This window comes from Diabrotica undecimpunctata, chromosome 6 (genome assembly GCF_040954645.1).
Source record: "Diabrotica undecimpunctata isolate CICGRU chromosome 6, icDiaUnde3, whole genome shotgun sequence".
Lineage (NCBI taxonomy): Eukaryota > Metazoa > Arthropoda > Insecta > Coleoptera > Chrysomelidae > Diabrotica > Diabrotica undecimpunctata.
This window is the reverse complement of record NC_092808.1, coordinates 140564041-140583760: the sequence shown is the minus strand read 5'-3', so window position 1 is coordinate 140583760 and position 19720 is coordinate 140564041. Positions and strand designations below refer to the sequence as shown.

Here is a 19720-nt window from a genome sequence, read left to right as displayed (position 1 = left end):
GACTAAAATCAGTTTGGTTTAGTTTACTTTATTTTACTGTTTTCTTAAATTTAATTTGGTTTTGGGTCATTAAGAGATTATGCTAAGAAGAAACATCAGCATCTGGGTGTGCTTTTACAGGTTTGATGTAATTGCTGAATATTTCATTTATTAAGACATAATCTATCTGATTTAAAACTGGCATTTCAGTGTTATCTTGCGGGAACTTTTAGATATATAGCCTTAGTATGGGGAATTTGTAGAAAGTGTTCGGAATTATAAACTTGTTCTCTTGACAAAATTATCACCCCGCTTATTTCTCATCTAAATTAATAGATTAGGATCAGATCATTTGAATATCATCATTATCATAAGTGGCTCGACGATCCGATGTGGATCTTGGCCTGCTCACAAAGAATTTGCCACTCCTGTCGATTCCTGGCAACTTCCCTCCATCTTCTGACCATTAGAATCTGTAGGTCTTCTTCCACATCATCAATACATCTCCTTCGTGGTCGTCCTCTACTTCATGTGCCCTCTGGTTTTAAAAATGTTAATCTCTGCGTGTATTCGTAATCTGATATTATAACAATGTCTAGCCCATCAAAGTCTCTGCACTTGAATTAATTTCTCAATATCTGGATCGGTGTATAACTGATATAGTTCAAAGTTGTAACTTCAAAGCCATAACCCGTTTTCATCTATGGCCCCAAAAATCTTTCTAAGAATTGTTCTCTCGAGATCAGGTCTAAGTTTCAGCCCCATACATTAAAACCGATCTTATTAAGGTCTTATATTGAGCTTTATTGCACGTTTTATATTTTTATTTTGTAAATGTTTATGAAGACCGTGAACAGTGCTGTTTGCTATTGCTATGCGTCTTTTTATTTCGTCGCTAGTGATGTTTGTTGCGTTTACTAGCTATCCAAGATATGTGAATTCTTTGACTTGCTCAAAAGTATAGTTGTTAATTTGAATTCTCTGTTGGATATTTTGGGCTTTTAGAAACCAACATATATTTGGTTTTTTTCTCGTTTGCCACAAGTCCTAAGTCACTGGCCGCGTACGTCAAGTACAGCGAAGTACGTCAAACGTCAACGAATGCGAGAATTTGCGTCGATCTATTAAAAATAGTTCTATTCATTCTAATATTTAATTGTCTGATTGCTTTTTCCTAGGAAATATTAAAGAGGAGACTCGCCAGCGCGTCAACCTGTCTTAAATCATTCTATCTATACAGCCCTTGCTATCCAATTTTGGACAAAGGCCTCCTCTTTCTTCTTCCACGTCTCTCTATTGTAGGCAGTTTGTATCCACTTCACACTTGTGTGTTTGTTCAAGTCATCTAACCATCTCTTTTGTGGCCTTCCTCTCTTTCGTTTGTAACTATATGGTCTGCAGTGTATGATCATCTTATTCCCTTTGTCGTCTTTCTCTCTTATGTTATTAGACCTATATTAATGTCAAAGAACGTAAAGTTTTCTCCTTAAATTCTAACGCATGAGCTTACGTTTTGCATTGTTAGTTGGGTCAACTTAACTAGCTTAGGTGGGATCCCAAAGTCTATTATTGAATTATTTAATGCAGTTCACACTGTCATAAGCTGCTTTGAAGTCGACGAAGAGATGCTGTGTATCCATGTTATCTGTATACATTAATTTAGTATTACATCATCATCATCATCATCAATCAGCCCTGAGTTGTCTATTGTTGAACATAGGCCTCCTCTAGACTTTTCCATCTGCTTCTGTTCTACGCCTCTGCTATCCAATTGGTCACGATTCTTTTAAGGTCGTCGATCCATCACGCTGGGGGTCTTCCTCGGCTTCGCTTGTCAGCCCGTGGTCTCCACTCAAGCAATTTTTTCGTCCAACTGTCGTCTTTCATTCTTGCAACATGTCCTGCCCATCTCCATTTTTGCCTTGTAATATGTTCGATAATGTCTTCCACTCCGGTTCGTCTACGAACTTCCTCGTTTTTTATTCTATTTATTAAGCTTATTCCAAGCATTGATCTCTCCATCTTTCGTTGTGTCCTTCTCAATTTTTCGGCTGATGTTTTTATGAGAGTTAAGGTTTCTGCTCCGTATGTGAGGACTGGTAGAACGCACTGGTTAAAAGCTTTTCTTTTTAAATGGATCGGTATATTTGTTTTAAATACGTCTCTCATTTTTCCGAATGCAGCCCAACCTAGACTTATTCTTCTGAGTAGCTCGCATGTTTGGTTATCTCGTGTTAACCTTATTTCGTGACCCAAATACATATATTTTTCCACAAGTTCTATGGGCGACTTTTCGATTTCTATTAGCTCATTGGGGACGAGATTGGTCATCATTTTTGTTTTTCCATAGTTTATTTTTAAACCGACTTTCTGGGTTACTTGCTGTAGTTGTTGTAGCATAAGTCTGGCATCTCATAAGTTGTCTGTTCTGAGAACAATATCATCGGCATATCTGAGATGATTGAATATCTTTCCATCGAGGCTAATACCCTTTGATTCCCACTCTAGCCGTTTAAATACGTACTCCATAACTGTTATAAATAGTTTTGGCGACAAGGTATCTCCCTGCCGCATCCCTCTGCCAATTTTTATCTTCTCAGTCATGCAATGGAGGTTAACGGTTGTTGTCGCATTTTCGTATATATTTCGAATAATATTTGCATACCTGTGATATATTCTGCATTCTGATAGTGCTTTTAAGATAGCAACTGTTTCGACTGTGTCAAATGCTTTGTGTATGTCGACAAAGATAAGAGCAAGCAAACTAATTGACCTATAGTTTTCGAGATCTGATTTATCCCCTTTTTTGTGGAGGAGTATTGTATTCTTCCATTTACTTAGAATAGTATTACATACTGGATTGTAATTTAGCAATTTTTAGAGTTTTTATATCTATTAGATAGTCTAATGGCTCTTTTTCAATGGGAATTGGTAGTAATCCATCAATCACCTTAAGTTTAGTACACAAATAAACTATTATTACTAAGGTTATAAAAGAGTATTGAGTAGCAGTAATAATAGTTTTATTTCTTCAGTTATAGTTAGGAAATTTAAAAAACATTAACAATTTAATTAATAAATAGTTCGCATTTCATGTTCTACTAAAGGTTTCATCAAACTCAAACAAAACATTATAACCGAACTTAAATAAAGTTTCCTAGGATAAGATTTGGATAAGGATTGTCGAATAATGTTAATGTCGATATAAGGCGCTAGGTGCGCTGCGAAACTGTGCAGTACGGATCCTGTTACCAACGCACTTGTAGCAGCACACATAGGACATACATCACTTAAATAATATCCTTCTGAATGCTCTTCGGAAATCCTTATTAAAAATGGTATAAATAACGGGATTCAGTGCCGAATTCATGTAACCTGGAAGAGAAAAATTAGACATTATCAAACTTTTTATTTTATTGTTTCCAATGGAATAATAAAAAACAAAATATAGAAAACTGGAGAATATAGTACAGTGGACCTTAAAATTTTTAGGATCGACTTACAAAATAAAACTTTTTTTTATAAAGCTATAATTAAAGTAGAAAATAAATATACAATTAGTTTTTGTAAATATTGCTCATTGATATATTTTTGTATATTTTTCATGTCCGGTATTTTTTATAACTATTTTAAACCCATACCAAACTTATGGACTAGTCAAACTTAAGCATAGACCAAGGCTAAAATAAAAGTCAAATTAGCCAAAAATGAGTACCAAGAAAGTCAAGCAGAAGACAAAGGTACAATGTGAAAGCTCTTACTTAAGAAAAAACAAGAACTGTCTACAAAAAAAAGTGAAAGTAAACCAACCAGCAACGATTCGTAAAGAGAAGACGAGGAGAATGTGAAGAAAATATGAAAAAGTGTTTAAGAATATAATAATCAAAACTCTAAATAAAACAATTAAGACAAAAAATAATAAAACAGAAAATAAATACCTCTAGATACATAAGACCAGATACAAGGATAGAAGAAAGGAAGACAATTAAAGGACTGGCACAGAAGTGATCATCTAAGTTCATATCGAGACTCCAAACCGAGCAGACGATTAAACGTTTTCTTATCACCGTTCGACTGGTTCTCGAATTGAATAGATAAATGTTAATGTAAAGTGATAACATCATTTGACACTTGATCAGGTATGTACATTATGGAAATAAATTAACTCACATCTTCCACCGATATGATTTTCCAACTATCAGTCAATTGCAGAGAAGAGAAAATCAATAGAACAAATAATTGTAGTAAAATGGCATAATATCTTTTCGGAAAGCCTTTTAAATACTTTATCCATAACGGAAAGTGGAATCGAGTACTTAATGATCACAATGAGTTATTTTCGATAACATCGGTTATTTAGATGGTCTGAAATTCCACCCCTTGTTAATCAAGAAGCTACAGTAAACAGTAAAATATAGTAAATAAATAGGGTGAAATAATGACAGATAAAGTGGTCAGAACAAAAAAACAAACGATAATTAGACAAAAACGCATATATTCCTAACATAGAAGCCTAGTCAAACTGAAAAAGTTGACATTACATTTCTTGTGTAACATAATTTTTGACGGGCCATAGGTCCTTTAGAAACTATACTTACAAAATTAAAGAAACAAATAATTAGGATCATCGCGTAATGTGTGTGGTGGAGAATGGCGCAGAACATTGCGTTTTTGCATGCAGTCAAATCAGCCAGGAAAGAGAAGAGCTAGTAAAAAAAGGGAGGATAACACTAGAAAACATAATTTCGAAAGCCATAGCCAGCAAAGACTACTTCAACATTATGGTAGGGACTAGCAAGGAGTTAAAAAAAAAGAAGAATATGGGGGGATGCTACAAAATAACTAAAATAAAATAAACAGAAAGAACTGAATAAATGCAAAAGACTCAAATGGGACATACTCGTTATAGCGACATACTAAGTTACACTCTAGAAGGCTAGTCCCGAGTATGCTGCAGAAGATAAATAAGTGTTTAGTACCTAAAGTCCCACGTTACCCTAGTGCAAAAGTAAAGGCGCTAAAGTGAGCCTAGCGTAATATTTTAAAAAAGTATTGGTGGACCTTTGGAAAGCGTTGACAAGTTTAAATACCTTTAAAAGTACTATAAAGAACAAAATATTAGTATGCTATATAAATAAAAATAAGAACGGTAATTGCATGATCGGCAGTAGTAAATTTCCAAAATATATCTAGAGCCGGCATCTCACAAAACGTAAAAAGGAACTTTGCGCTAGTTCATATCGGCAAAGAGAAACAAATACACAGTGAAATGAAAAGAGGACAGCGTTGGTACCCCATATTAGTGTCAAATTAATAAATATTTGAAAAAAAAACAGTAAAGATTCCATTTCACGTACAAATCGTCTATGTATCTGTTTATACGTATTTCGCTTTAATAAAGCTTATCAGAACAGTTATTCATAGGCGTTCTCAACGTGAAAAATAGATCTTTCCTGCCTTAAGAAGCAACAATAAAATGGCTTCGAAACGGACGCAATAGCGACATCTGATATTAAATCCGTAAAATAGTTTCGAAACACAATTCAGATAACTGCCTTAATCTGAGCCTTCTATAAATTGCAAGGCATAGCCAGACGTTGATAAAGATGTTAATAGAGACATGGGGAATCTAAAATTTGCATTCCACGACATGTCTCCTCAACTAAGCAGAAATCGTTAGCGAATTGGTTTCTTGTACTCATACAGAGTAGATCCGAATAAAATGAAAAAAACAGTAAAGATTCCATTTCACGTACAAATCGTCTATGTATCTGTTTATACGTATTTCGCTATAATAAAGCTCATCAGAACAGTTATTCATAGGCGTTCTCAACGTGAAAAATAGATCTTTTCATGTCTTAAGAAGCAACAATGGCTTCTTCGAAGTGTTTAAAATTTTAGTAAGTTGAGTAATTTATATAATGACAAAATTCCAATACAATATCGTTAGACTATTCCGTAGTAAAATTAGCAATACACTGATCATACCAGACCCCAGTTACCTCGAAAGGGTTGGAGGGATAAGTCCGTGTTTTACATCAGCTTCCAATTTTCTTTGAATTATGATAATTTACCGACAAACAAAGGGACTAAAGGCTCTGGCCATAAGTAGATAGTTTTAACCTATCCCAGGTATCGTAAACCTCAAATATTAAGGGTAAAAACGATATTTCACGTTGCATTCGTCCCGTTTTTATATCTTGTCATTTTCTGTTAAGTATTTTCTATTTCTCTTTCCAGATAAAGAATGCTGTTCTACGTTCTGTCAGATCGCAACTTATAAAGACTCAGGAAGAAAACAACGTTCGTAAGAATGAGATGGTGAGAGATGTAACCGTTTGATGCGAAATTCAAAATGCAGGTAAAATTTTTAAGCTTTCTCGAGGGCCAATTACAAATAAATACGAAGATGAGCTATACGCTGAACGCGTATGGCACTTGAAGAACTGTTTAGAGTTTCTTTAAATTCACCTTCTTTTCAATTTATTTTATAACATAAATTAAGATGTAATGTTGAAATTATTTTTAATAAAATTTAAATTTATAATAGTATACCCATTTAATTTAAACTTAATTATTATAAATATATTTAGCTCTATATTATATAATTAGCATGTATAAATTTATTTTAATAACTTACCTAACCAAAAGGCCGTAGAAAAAAACAGTTGAGGAATATCGTAGGCCAACCTTAGTATATACATAAAGAAAAACGGCAGCCAACATGCTATAAAAGAACCCATAATAAGTCCTAAAATAAGAGTTGCTCTCTTTTCTTTTTGCCTCGCCAAACGCCTTTTTTCCCGCTCGGGGTCCTTAGGTTTATTCACTCGCGGTACTACGTACTCTACTAATACTTGTTCACTAGTCGGCGATTTGGGAGGCTTCTCTTCATTCCTGCTTCGTGTCGCGGGATGTTTGTTTCTCCCAAAGATCGGATTGCACAATCTAAGCTTCAGAGGCTTAATAGCTGCGCACTGCGCCACCACACCCGAATCGGAACTACTCGGATCAAACTCGCTCACCATATCGGTGTCGATACCCATCGATGGCTGTCGACTTCGCGCAAGCGCCGCGGCCTGCTGCTGCAACTCGCCGTTGACTGACAGCGTCGACCCGCTAAATTGACATTGCGCTAAGGGGTTGCGAACTACTTGACAACCTGGTGTAAGAACCTGCAACAAAATAAAACATTATTAAAATTTTAGTTTTGACAATATGGGTAAAATAGGACAATATGTTTGGGCAAGGGTTTTCTGGAAAAATATTAAGAAACCCCTTTGGAAAATTTACATAATTACGATAATACCCGTACCTCTTAATATAAAGCCATGGGATGCAATATATCGCTAAAAATACAATTTCTGGATTTACATTTGTACTTCTACAAGGGATGTTTCTAATGCAAAATTATTATTGAAACATGTCAATTTATCATATCTGAGTTCTAATAACGCGAGATTTTGACAATTTTTTATAACATTTTTATTTCCGACCAAGTTTTTGAAGCAAGAATGGAGATCTATTATTAAAGAAAGCACGACCTCACGTGATAATTTTATTTAAACCTAATTTAAAACTACACTTTTAATTACCTTTGTTTAAATGTTAATTTTTGCTCTTGCAAACTTTTTTTAGATTAATCCACGTACGGTCTAGAACGCAACAATAAAGGAACGAAGATATGAATATATAAATCCTTTTTATTTGAATATATTTTGGCCATGTTGTAGTAAAACTAAGATAGTAAAATTAAATTCTTGTATTTATTTATAATATCAACGTAATATATACCCTTTAAAGCAACAATTAATACCATTATCCCAAGAGCTTAAAGGCATCTTAGAATATTAGCAGAACAGCATCTACTAATTACAGGGGGATGAGTGTATACAGAATGTAATTGACCAGGTAGGACTGACTGAACTGTAACCGTCTATTAAGCTACTGCTTATTCATTCTATTTCTTCGCCCACTAATTACTATAATACCTACATTAAAATTAAAGTGTGATTATCATGTTTTATTTCATTTTTTTCAACTGATTATACGTAACTTTAATAAACGTACTTATTCTTACGAATATTTTACTTACTAATTAAAGTTGTAGAAATTGTAGTATAATGTACAAAATGCAGACACCGTAAAACAGGGCAAATCTGTTTTGAGGTGGATGTGAGAGGTGGCATTCCGATTTTTGCAGTAATAGGTGATAATTTCGATATTAATAATTGACTTATCTTCCCTCTAAAATAGGTCAAGTTCACTTTAAAGCAAAGTCGTAACGAAATAAAATGGTGACAATTAAATTTTGTATAAGACACGGCTGGTTAAAAATGTTTTAATTTATTACCGTTTCTGCAAAATAGCAATAAATACTAAAAGGAGGGAAAACAAGCCATTTCTTATTACATTTCTTATTATGTTTTTCAACCATTTAGATTACACTTCGCTTCTTCTTGTTCTACCTTCTATCGCATTTGAAACACACGTGTTTTAAATGCGATACTTGCGTTAACAAGGAAAGTCAGTAAATGATGTTGTAACTTTTGTTAATGTATTATTCTTTATAATGGTTATCTCTTTATAAGTCAATAAAGCAAATTGTATTGTGTTTCGTGTTCAGAAGTCTTCAGTTTTTTTTCATTTCAGAAAAATATAATGATTTTAAGTTTCTGCTATTTTTGAACTGTGCAATAAATTGTTTGAGCTGAACTGAATTGCTTGAACTTTTTCAATTTTTTTAATAGTACGCACTATTTCAAAAGAAAAGTATATACTTTTGAAGCAGATACTTAAGTATTGAGTTTTATAATTCGTATTTTGTTATGGGGTATGTTACACCCCACCATACCAGACACGTAAGTTTTAGGTATCACACCAACGCAGGGTTAAAACAGGATTTGTTAAAATTAAGTAGTAAAATTCCAACCTAAATATTATCGTAAAGTAGAAAAATCTTTTCTCAACTGTATCCAAATATTTTGTAGCATTTTATGGATTAGAGTTCTACATGGTACCAGTATTTAATAATTTCGGACGTAGATATCGCTACCTGATATGAATAACATTGTAACTCTACTTACAATGTTTTTTAACCATGTTCTATAATACACTTAGAAACCTTCATAATTGTCTAGAAAATCTTTATAACAATAAAACAGAATTTTTGGGAGTAACTGGCAATTTCTTCTTTGACAGTCTTCATTTGAAAATCGCGAATAATATATTCATTGGACATACCACGGTAATAATGCGAAAGTACTCCATTCTCTCAATTTGCTTTAACACTGACTTGTATACTAGAATTTTATTGTACAAATTCAGTTATCTTTTTTCTATTAACCCTTACATTCTGCGCCGGTCTCAGCTTGTGTAGAGGAGGGACGCTGAACTGAGTAGGGGTCCTTCAGTACTTTGTGCAAGACATACAGGGCGTGGAAGTCGTAAACCCCGACACGACGCGTCCAAATGGCTGTTAGGGGACGTTCTTGTAGATAGGCAGGACAGGTATGAATAAGGCTTCGCCAAATAAGTACCAGCGGATCAACTTGGGACATGGCACTGGTCAGCAGCTGTGTCATTAGTGACCCGTGGCCGAGGAATACAATTCCTGACAGGTGCGGTACCACAAAGTCGCAGGCGAAAATCAAATACTGATTTAACCGGCTGTGATACTGCGAACACTCACCAAACCGTCCAGCAAGCGTGGTATTTTAATGCCAATATACCTGTCAAAACACAACATGTTGAACTTGAAACAAAATGGGACGATATCGCAGGTGAGTAGAGCTAGCAGCTCAGAATCGCACACAGTGTACATTATACAAGAGTATGCTCCACAACAACACATCAGGACGAGGTAATTGAAATGTTCTACGAAGATTTAATAACAGCATTAGAAGAAAATGATACAAAGTATACCATCATTATGGGAGATTTCGACACAAAATTAGATAAAAAAAGAAGAAAATACTGAAACTAAAATAGGAATGCATGGTTATGGCACACTAAATTCGAGAGGAAAAAAATTATATAACTTCTTAAAAGAACAAAATTTATATGCCATGAAAACACACTTCAAGAAACCAGCAAACCGAAAATGGACGTTGATATCTCCCGACAAAAAGACGAAAAACAAAGAACAAAGACATTTTTGTGGGAACAAAGACATTTTTGAAGATATAACTGCTCTCAATCGATTCACAACTGGCAGCGATCATCGCCTTTAAACAGCAAGGATTCTGGTTAAACAGACGAAAACCAGTAGAAACAGGCCACATAATCAGTAATTGTAATCAGATAGATCAAACTAAAATGTGACAGAAGGGAGATGAATACAGAAAAATCTTAAAAAAAGAATTTGTAGAACATTATCAACAAGAATATTTCGACATGAATACAATTAAAAAAGAAATGCAGCGAAAGCTCTTGAAACGAGGACTGATTGTCGCAAAGAAAATGAAAAATAAAGATGACAGAATAAGTGATGAAACAAAACGGTTGATAGAAAAGAGACGCACATGTCTAAGTGAAGAAAAGCGAAGCTGGTTTCAAGGAATTGAATAAACCAATAAAGAAGGGAGTAAAGAAAGATTTGAGGATCTACAATTAAAACAAATTAGAGATAAAAATAGAAAAGAACCGAGGCCTGAAATGAGATTAAACTTTGGAAAGCCTATAATAATCTCATTGAAGAATAAAAACAGAAAAGAAATAAGAGAAAAGAACGAAATTATAAAAGTTACTCAAACATTTTACCGTGATCTATATTACTCGAACAAGAACCTAGATAACACTGAAAAGAAAGATTTTAAGAGAAAGATAACGAATATCAACTCCCTAACCTATAATCCGAAATAAAACAAGCTATGGTACAACTAAAGAACAATAAGGCTCCGGTCCCAGATGAAATACTTGTAGAAATCTTGAAAAAGGGGAGTGAAATTATTCTCGAAGGAGTCTAGACAAAGGAGGAGTCCCAGATGATTGGAATAAAAGTTTGACAACACTTCTTTTCAAAAAACGAGACACGGGAGATCTAAAAAACTATAAACCAATCTCCCTGCTGTTCCAAATGTACAAACTGTTTGTGAGAGTAATAACTAACAGGTTAACGTCGAAGCTCGATAGCTATCAACCGGTAGAGCAGGCAGGATTCCGAAAGATTTACAGTACAGCGGATCATCTTCTTACAGTCAGAACGCTAATAGAGAAAGCCAGTGAATATTACTTGAACTTGGACTCGCGGTACAGAATGCTCTTCCATATTATTTACAAGAAAGCTACAATGAAAATACAAATAGACGCGAAAACAAAAGCTATACCAATCAACAGAGAAGTTCGCCAGGAAGATGTTATCTCACCAAAGCTATTCACACTTGGATTAAAAAACGTATTCAAAGACAATAACTGGGCAGATAAATGAATAAATGGTAATGGAAGAAAACTAAGTCATTTGAGAAACGCTGATGACATTGTAATATTCTCTACAAGTTTTAAAGGACTACAAACCATGATGACGCAACTATTTCAAGCTTCGGAAAAAGTGGATCTTGAGATGAACTTGGAAAAAACAACAATAATGACAAATACACTAAACATTAGAGAAATAACGTTGAACAACATGTGACTGTGACAGATAATGAAAGTTAACAAAGAAAATCAAACTGCCGAAATTACCAGAAAAATAGGGTTAACGTGAGCAGGATTTGGAAAACTGAGTTGGATCTTAAAAAGCACTAAAATAGAACAATATTTAAAAACCAGAATTTACGATCAGTGTATCCACCCTATACTCACGTATGGTTCAAAAACTTGGACACTCTTCAAGTCTTATATAAATAAAATAGTAAAGGCACAAAGAATGATGGAAAGATCAATGCTCGGGTTGAGACTTATAGACAAAAAACAAACGAATGGATTAGAAGCAAAACCAAAGTAAAAGACCAGGAGAACATGCTGCCAAATTAAAACGGAGCTTCGCAGGACACAATGCCCGACTAAAGGATAAAATATGAAACCACGAAATACAACAATGGAGACCATCTTAGGAAAGAGAAGCAGAGCAAGACCACGAATGAGATGGGCTGATAACATTAAGGAGATAGGAGGATACAACTGGAAGCAAGTGGCGCAAAATAGAACTGGACTGACTGGATTTATTTGGGGGAGGCTAGTGTCCAAAGTTGGATTACCTAAGGCTGAAAAAAGAAAGAAAATACATTTAACTGAGTTTCAGACCCAACTCTTTTGTTTGTGTAAATATGTGTTGCTTGCACGTTAATCTGCGGTCCAAGTGCATACCTAGGTAATCTACATCATTCTTTTGTTGTAGTACTTGGTTATTAATTGAGACGGTTGAGTAGGTATCTTTTCGAATAGTGAAGGTTATATATGTACTGATTTGCTTTTGTTTACTTTAATTCGCCATGTTTTGGTGCAATATACGGGTTTGAGTGAGCCGTAAGGATTGCTGTGTCGTCTGCGATGTGGCTGTGATAGTGTTTTAACTTGTAGAAAGATCAGCAGTGTAAAGTAGGTACGAAACAGGTAATTAAATATAAGTTAGTCCACTAATCCTTTAATTTCACAAGAAAATGGCAGTCGGAAAGATAGTACTTGAGAATTAAAAAGTAGTTGAGAGAAAGAACATTCACTTAATATTTCAGTGTAGTTTCGAGCTTTTCGTAGATAGATAATGTGATGCCTAGATATTTAAACTCCATCACTTGTTCTATTATCTGACCTTCCAGCTCCAATTTACATCTAAGTAAATGTGTTGTTATTACCATGCATATTGTATGTTTTGGGTAAATTAACATGTTAAATTCTCTAGCAGTTATATTAAATTGGTGCAGCATACCTTGTAAATCATCTTCACTTTGAGAAAGTAATATTGCGTCGTCTGCATAGCAGAATTATTTTAAGTTGTTTTTCTGCCTTTTGGTATCCTTTTTTAGTTCTCACTTTTTTTTTATTATTTCAATCATAATCAAGTTGAACAATAGATGACTCAGAGAATCTCCCTGTCTTATCCCATTGCTAAATTTAATAGGGTCAATTAGTTCTTCTTATATTTTCACTTTTTTTGTGTTGTTTTGGTTGATATTTTCGATCATTTTGATTATTCCTAGAGGTATCTCTTTTACGTGTAATAAGTGGATAACGTCCTTTAATTTCTAATGATTCCTCTTGCACTTGCTTCATTATAAATAGAGCGTCGATGCATGATCTTCCCGACCTAAAACACTTTTGTTCTTCTGTTAGTATTATAATTTCATTCAGTTTATTTGTTATCACTTTGGTTGTTAGTTTTAGTGTAGTGTTTAATAAATTGATTTCTCTGTGATTTTCTGGGTCCGATTTGTCTCTTTTTTGGAGAGAGGTATTAGGAATATCTCCATTCTTGAGGAATTCTGTTTTATTCTATTATTTTTGGATTAGTTTTAAGAGTTGTTTGGTCAAATCTGGCTTTTTTATCTCGAAAAGTTAAATTTATTGATGATTTTCCCTTATATTTTTGTTTATTTTTATTATATTTAAGCATGTTGTGCCTTTAATTTTTTTTAGTTTTGTTTATACTTATGTAGCACAAATAAGAGTATATATCCATTGAATTAGATATTCTTTTTTATTCAGACTTTGTCTTCTGCTCTTATTAAAGCGTATTTGCAGTTTGGTGTAATATTTTTATTTTTTTTGTATATTTTTTTGTATCAGCCCTAAATATATTAAATCAAAACTGTAAAAAAAATACAGCAGAATCCTTAAAGGTAGATACACAAAAGATGCTAATACATTACTAAAACTGAACACATTCATCTTTGTAGTTTTGATATATTTTCACAAAAATATTCATATATTCATGTCCCTATAATATTCTCAAATCCATAAAAAATACTTCAACTTTACTCGTTTTTAAGATACGCCATGTCGTTAAAAAGCCTATTTGCTGAGATAACAAAATGTAACCCACAAATTTCCAAGTATGAAGACCCTTCAGTGGAAGCCTTTAAAGTACCATAATGGCCAATACAAAAGTGTACCCTTTATAAAGCCCTTCGAAGTGTCACTCGATATTTATGGCGCCAGAAGAATGATAATAATGTATGAGAAATTCGCAACAAGATAGTGAGGGGCTCTGAATTGCAAAGTTAAGATTAATTGGAGTTCATTTTTTTCTTTGCCGGATTTAATAAAATTTTCAAATTTATATCCACAAACTTGTCGAATAGAAAATGAAGGATTTATTTGGCTATAAATAAAACTTCATAATATATTCTTGAAGCATCACAAAATAATTTTACAATTATTGATTTATTGTTTATTTTGTGAACCTAATAAAACGAAAACGCTAGGTAAAACTTGCAAATATAATCTTTTATTATAGAAAATATCCTAAAATCCAATTTTTCTGTACATTCATTCTTTTTCGAGTGCAGTCTTCATTTGTGGATGGAGGTTGGCAACGTTTTCGGCTAACTGTGTGTGGTTTCGTACCATTTTACATCGTCCTGTCCAATTACAGATACTCTATAGAAAGAAAGAAGGCTCTATGCCACAAAAACACTGCTTGCAGCCAGGTCTATACCATATACAGAGTGCGGCAGATAAACGGCCTCATAATTAAAAATATCTCGAGAATTAAAGATAACTGAATCATGAAAATTGGAATGAAGAGGTTTTGAAGAGTGACCTATTTAAAGAAAAAATTTTCATTTATTTGCTACTTCCGGTTATACCGGATAGTTTTACTGTTTTTTACATGTTAATATATTTGTTATTTTCTTACCTTTCATTTAACACATCCCATGTTCCAATCGGACCAATAACAACAAAGATATGATATAATACCCTTTTGGCGTGGCCACTATGTGTGTTTTTGCTGTCTTAACATATTTGCTACCCCTTCTCTTTTCCAATGTGTATCATACGTCACGATCCGACGGTCTAATTTACACCCACGACAAAACACTTTTTATCGCAATATAGTGTCAGCTATTCTTTCCATACAGTTCTTGGTAAACAAACATGTTAGGTTGGGTTAATAATACAAATAACAATAAAGTGCATGTTAATACGTATCTAAATGGGATAAAAGAGACCAAAGAAAGTCTATTTATTGACAAAAAAATACTAAAATAAATAAAAAAGTGCCTAAATTAGCATATCAATTTAATATAAAGACGCAATGTCATTACGAAATATGTAGAATAGCTCAATCAGGTTAAGCAAAAATCATCGATTTCACGGCAAAATTTTTCGTAGATATCTGTAGCTTTTAAGACATAGGTGGGGGTTATTTGAGGACGAATAGATGAAAAAGTATTCGCATTTTTACCTTGCGTTTTTATTAAACAATAATTTATGGTCACAATTTGATTTTTTGTCTATAAGTTTTTTACCTTATATTTTACACAAACAATATTTTTATAATTTTTTGATATCAAGAATATCTTTATTTTTCCGTTTTTTAACATAATATACATTTGAACATCAAGGAATTACCGTCTTTTAAATTTGTGCGAAATTTCCCCCCGATCGGTCAAATAGTTTAAAAGTTATTTAATTTATTTATCCCTGAGGCTATATATTTAAACTATTGAACTTGCTCTATTATTGATTCTAGGTTGGAAAACATCATCCAACAAGCGCTCAGAAATAGCACTACAGAAGAGGAAGTAGAAATGCATACAGGAAGATTCAAGGATATACCACAAGCAATAAAAGACTTGATAAGGGAAAAGAACAGAGCAAAGCAGACAGCAAGAAGGACAAGGAATCAGGCAGACAAAACCAGATCAAACAGACTAAACAGAGAGGTCAATCAAAACAGCACTACAACAACACCGTAGTGAAAGCTGGGAAAACCACATAAGAAATATGGAAGAACAAGGACCAAATATGCAAAATATCTGGAGACTCCAGAGGATTTTGAGAAACGACAGAAAGCAAATCCCTCCATTACATGGAGAAAATGGAATCGTATACACCACAGAGGAAAAAGCAGAGGTAATGAGAGAGAGAGTGTACATTAAACTGTACACTCTCGAGAGAGAGTGTACATTAAATTACTAACCAGACGAGGACATCGACTTCATAGAAGAAGTCGAAAGACAAAGAGAAAGACCTGAAAATCCAAACAAAATTATCCCTCCTACATTACCAGAGGAGATAAATGAATTAACCAAAAACAGCTCTCTGAAAAAAGCACCTGGACCCGACCAAATATGGAACAGGGATCTCAAATACTTACCAGTGAGAGCTATAGTATACCTAACAAACATCATAAATGCAATGCTAAGATTCAAGAAATTCCTAAACAGATGGAAAGAGGCCCATGTCATAATGCTACCAAAGCCCGGAAAAGACAGCACATTCCCGCAAAACTGCAGGCCAATTAGCTTACTACCTGCAATCAGCAAGATTGTAGAGAGAATAATACTCAGTAGACTCCAAGCTGAAACAGATAGACTAGAGATAATACCCGAAGCTCAATTCGGTTTTAGATCAGAACACTCCAGTGAGCTACAAGTACTCAGATTAACAGAATACATAGCAGCTGGATTCAACGATAAACAATACACAGGAGCTGCCTTTCTAGAGCTAAGCAAGGCATTCGACAGAGTCTGGCATAAAGGACTAATATACAAAATGAGAGGATACGGGTACAGTGGAGCAATAATAAGGCTGATCTCGTCGTACTTGGACAATCGTCGTTTCAGAGTCCGGATAGGACAAGTCCTATCCGAGCTCGGGAACCCGGAGGCTGAAGTGCCACAGGGAGCGGTACTGTCACGTCTACTGTACACAGTATACACAGCAGACATACCTAGAACACCAGGTACACTATTAAGCCTCTATGCCGACGACACAGCGATAGCGGCCAAACTTCTTCTTAGTCGTTGACCTGATGCAGGTATCGTGATATCATGAAGCTATTAGCTAAATTTCCCAATGTTCCTTCACGTTTTTCTATCTTCTGCCATTCTAGCACATTCTGACAATGGAGCGCCAATGGTAGCAACAATATGGTCCGTGTATCGTGTGGGAGATCTACCTCTATTTCTTTTGCCTTCTACTTTTCCCTGGATGGTAAGTTTTTCAAGACCATTTCTTCGAAGCACATGTCCAAAATAGCTTATTATTTGTTCTGATATTTGTGTTCTTAGTCTTTTCTTTATGTTTAGCTGGTCCAGTATGGATTCATTTGTTCTTCGGGCCACCCATGATATTCTCAGCATTCGTCTCCAGCAGTACATCTCAAATACATCTATGTTCTTTTTGTCTTTGTCAGTAAGGGTCCAGCATTCCGATGCCTAAGTAAAAACTGGAAAAACTAGACTTCCTACTAGTCTCATTTTTGTATCGGTAGTTATTTCATGGCTTTTCCAAATTTTTGTTAATTTTGCCATAGCGCTTTTTGCGATTGCTGACCGCCGCTTTATTTCTTCAGTACAGCCTCCTTTGTTGGTTATTAATGAGCCCAGATACACAAATTTATCTACAACAGCGATATTGTTTATCATGACCAGATGATTTTGATTGTTGTTAGCTCTGTCAATTATCATGATTCTCGTTTTATCTCTGTTTATTATAAGGCCCATCGTTAAGCTTACGTCTTCTATCCGTTGTAGCAGGTGAATCAATTCAGCTTCAGCTTGCGGCCAAACATAGAAACGTAAACATAGCGGTTAATAATCTACAAACAGAGCTAGACGATATAGAAGAATGGAGTTTAAAATGGAAAATAGCAATAAACTCCGATAAGACACAGGCTGTACTTTTCAAAAAGAGGCACCAGCAACCAGAAGAACAGGTAACTGTGCAAGACAACCCCATTATCATAGCGACAATGCGCTGTCCTGAGTTTTGTTGAGGTTCTATTACCCAGGACCTCCACATGAAGAGCATTTGGCTGATAGTTGTGCCCCTATCGCACATAAGAGTGCTATAGGGGGGAAAGGAGTGGTCTGGAACATTGGAGTGCGGTGGGGTGACTCCTGTTTTACTCGAGTTAACACACCTCGCTCCAATGAATTGTTACACCCGAACGTAATTCCTAGGGGTGAACATTTCTCACAGGCTGGGTTCAATCAAATTGCTTGCTGCTTGCTTGCAATTAATGATTCTAGACATATTTAGCAAATTTTATAGGATTCTTTAAGACATAAACTATCTCAGAAGTTAAATGCATATTGCGTTTTCATCGAAATTATTTACAAAATAAACGTTTGAAAAAGGGGTATGTCTTTTACTTATAACCAATTGTCATAACTTCTATATTTTTCAAGTTACAGACTTGTACGTACAACCATTGGATAGCTGGTAAAAAAACTCACATTAAAAAAAACCTTCTATGACCAATAGAAACAAAGTTAGCGACTATGCAGTTGTATAGAGTCTTGGAATGGTTCATCTGCACTTGAAGTATCACTCATTTTTGTCTATTTTTGGTCGACTCACGTTTACGAACCCGAAAGACTAGATGCAACCGCCGAAAACAACAGCAAAATCTCAACTATTGGTTTCACCCGTTTCGATCGTTTGTTATACGGCTCCAGAAGTTTTGGCGGAAGTACGGGTAGTGTTTTACATTTTGCCTATTTTTTAAACCATACCAGATAAAAAAATAACAGCTAGTAGGTAATACCAGATTCTCAACATAAAATAAATTTTGTATGTGGTAGAGCTACTCTCATGGATACATGGCAGCGAAGGGGTTAAGCAATATCTTAAAACTGATAGTGTCCAATCATAAATAATATCATGTTACTCGGTTCAAAATATAAAAAAAAAAATTACAGCAAACCATAACCCAATTATCAGTAAACTTAATATAGCTTAAAGCTTAATATCATTTGCTTAAAATTTTGTTCTGTTGTACTGTTGGTTTTTTCCTTTGATTTAAAAGCCTTTCATTTAAATTTTATATTTAAAAGTATATTCTTTGAATAGTTTTAAAAACGACATCTTTAAACAACATACCAGTAGAAAGCTCCTCTACTAACATAAAAACGATTCACAACAACGGAGATAAAATATGAAAAATTTAATCCATGAAAACTTATAACAATCTCATAAAACTTTTTCTATTGAAGTTGAATAAGCCTTCGAGAAAAGAATTAATGCGACAGTTTTATGAATGCTGTAATGTTTAACTTTTATTACATGCTCGAGTTATTCCCTCAGGAGGACAACAACGTTTTTTTTAAATTTTATTACAACAAAAACTAGTAATTAAATGTGGAACGCCTGGTTGTATAAATTTTTGTTTCGCTCCCGTTTTAAAAATAAACCTTACTTTATTACACGGTTAAAGTTTATTTCAGAAAGACAACGAATCGAGTTTTATTGATTATAAAAAATAAACCACACAATAAAAATGCAATTTTAAAGGAAGGGCATATCTTAAAAGAAGAGATGGTTTTTGCATTATAAGCAGATTCTGTGGGTTCGAATACTGCCAAAATTGGAGCATTATTGTTTAACCTTTCAGTAGATGCAGTTTAATTTTGTGTATCAATGGTCGCACACGGTCTACTACACCGGTCATAAAAATAGTCCTCTGGATGCATTTTGTTTAAATTTCAAATAATCTATGGTTTGTAGCTTTTTTAACATAATTTATTATTATTGGCATCTTTTGTTTATTTAAAACGTTTATTTACGAAGTATAGTATCATCGATTTTATATACTTTCAATATATTCCTAAGCCATTCATGTGGTACTGAATCA

General features: G+C 34.3%; 1 protein-coding gene across 1 annotated transcript in view; it reads right to left on the bottom strand.

The window, feature by feature from the left end:
- Positions 1-3005: 3005 nt before the first annotated feature.
- LOC140444647 (alpha-2B adrenergic receptor-like) overlaps positions 3006-19720 on the bottom strand; it is a 110380-nt gene continuing 93665 nt past the window's right edge. The window contains exons 6-7 of the mRNA XM_072536409.1: positions 6620-7141; positions 3006-3354 (exon numbers count right to left, since the gene is read on the bottom strand). Of these exons, the coding sequence (XP_072392510.1) occupies positions 3266-3354; positions 6620-7141 (611 nt within the window). The 3' untranslated portion in view covers positions 3006-3265. The remainder of the gene's footprint in view (positions 3355-6619; positions 7142-19720) is intronic.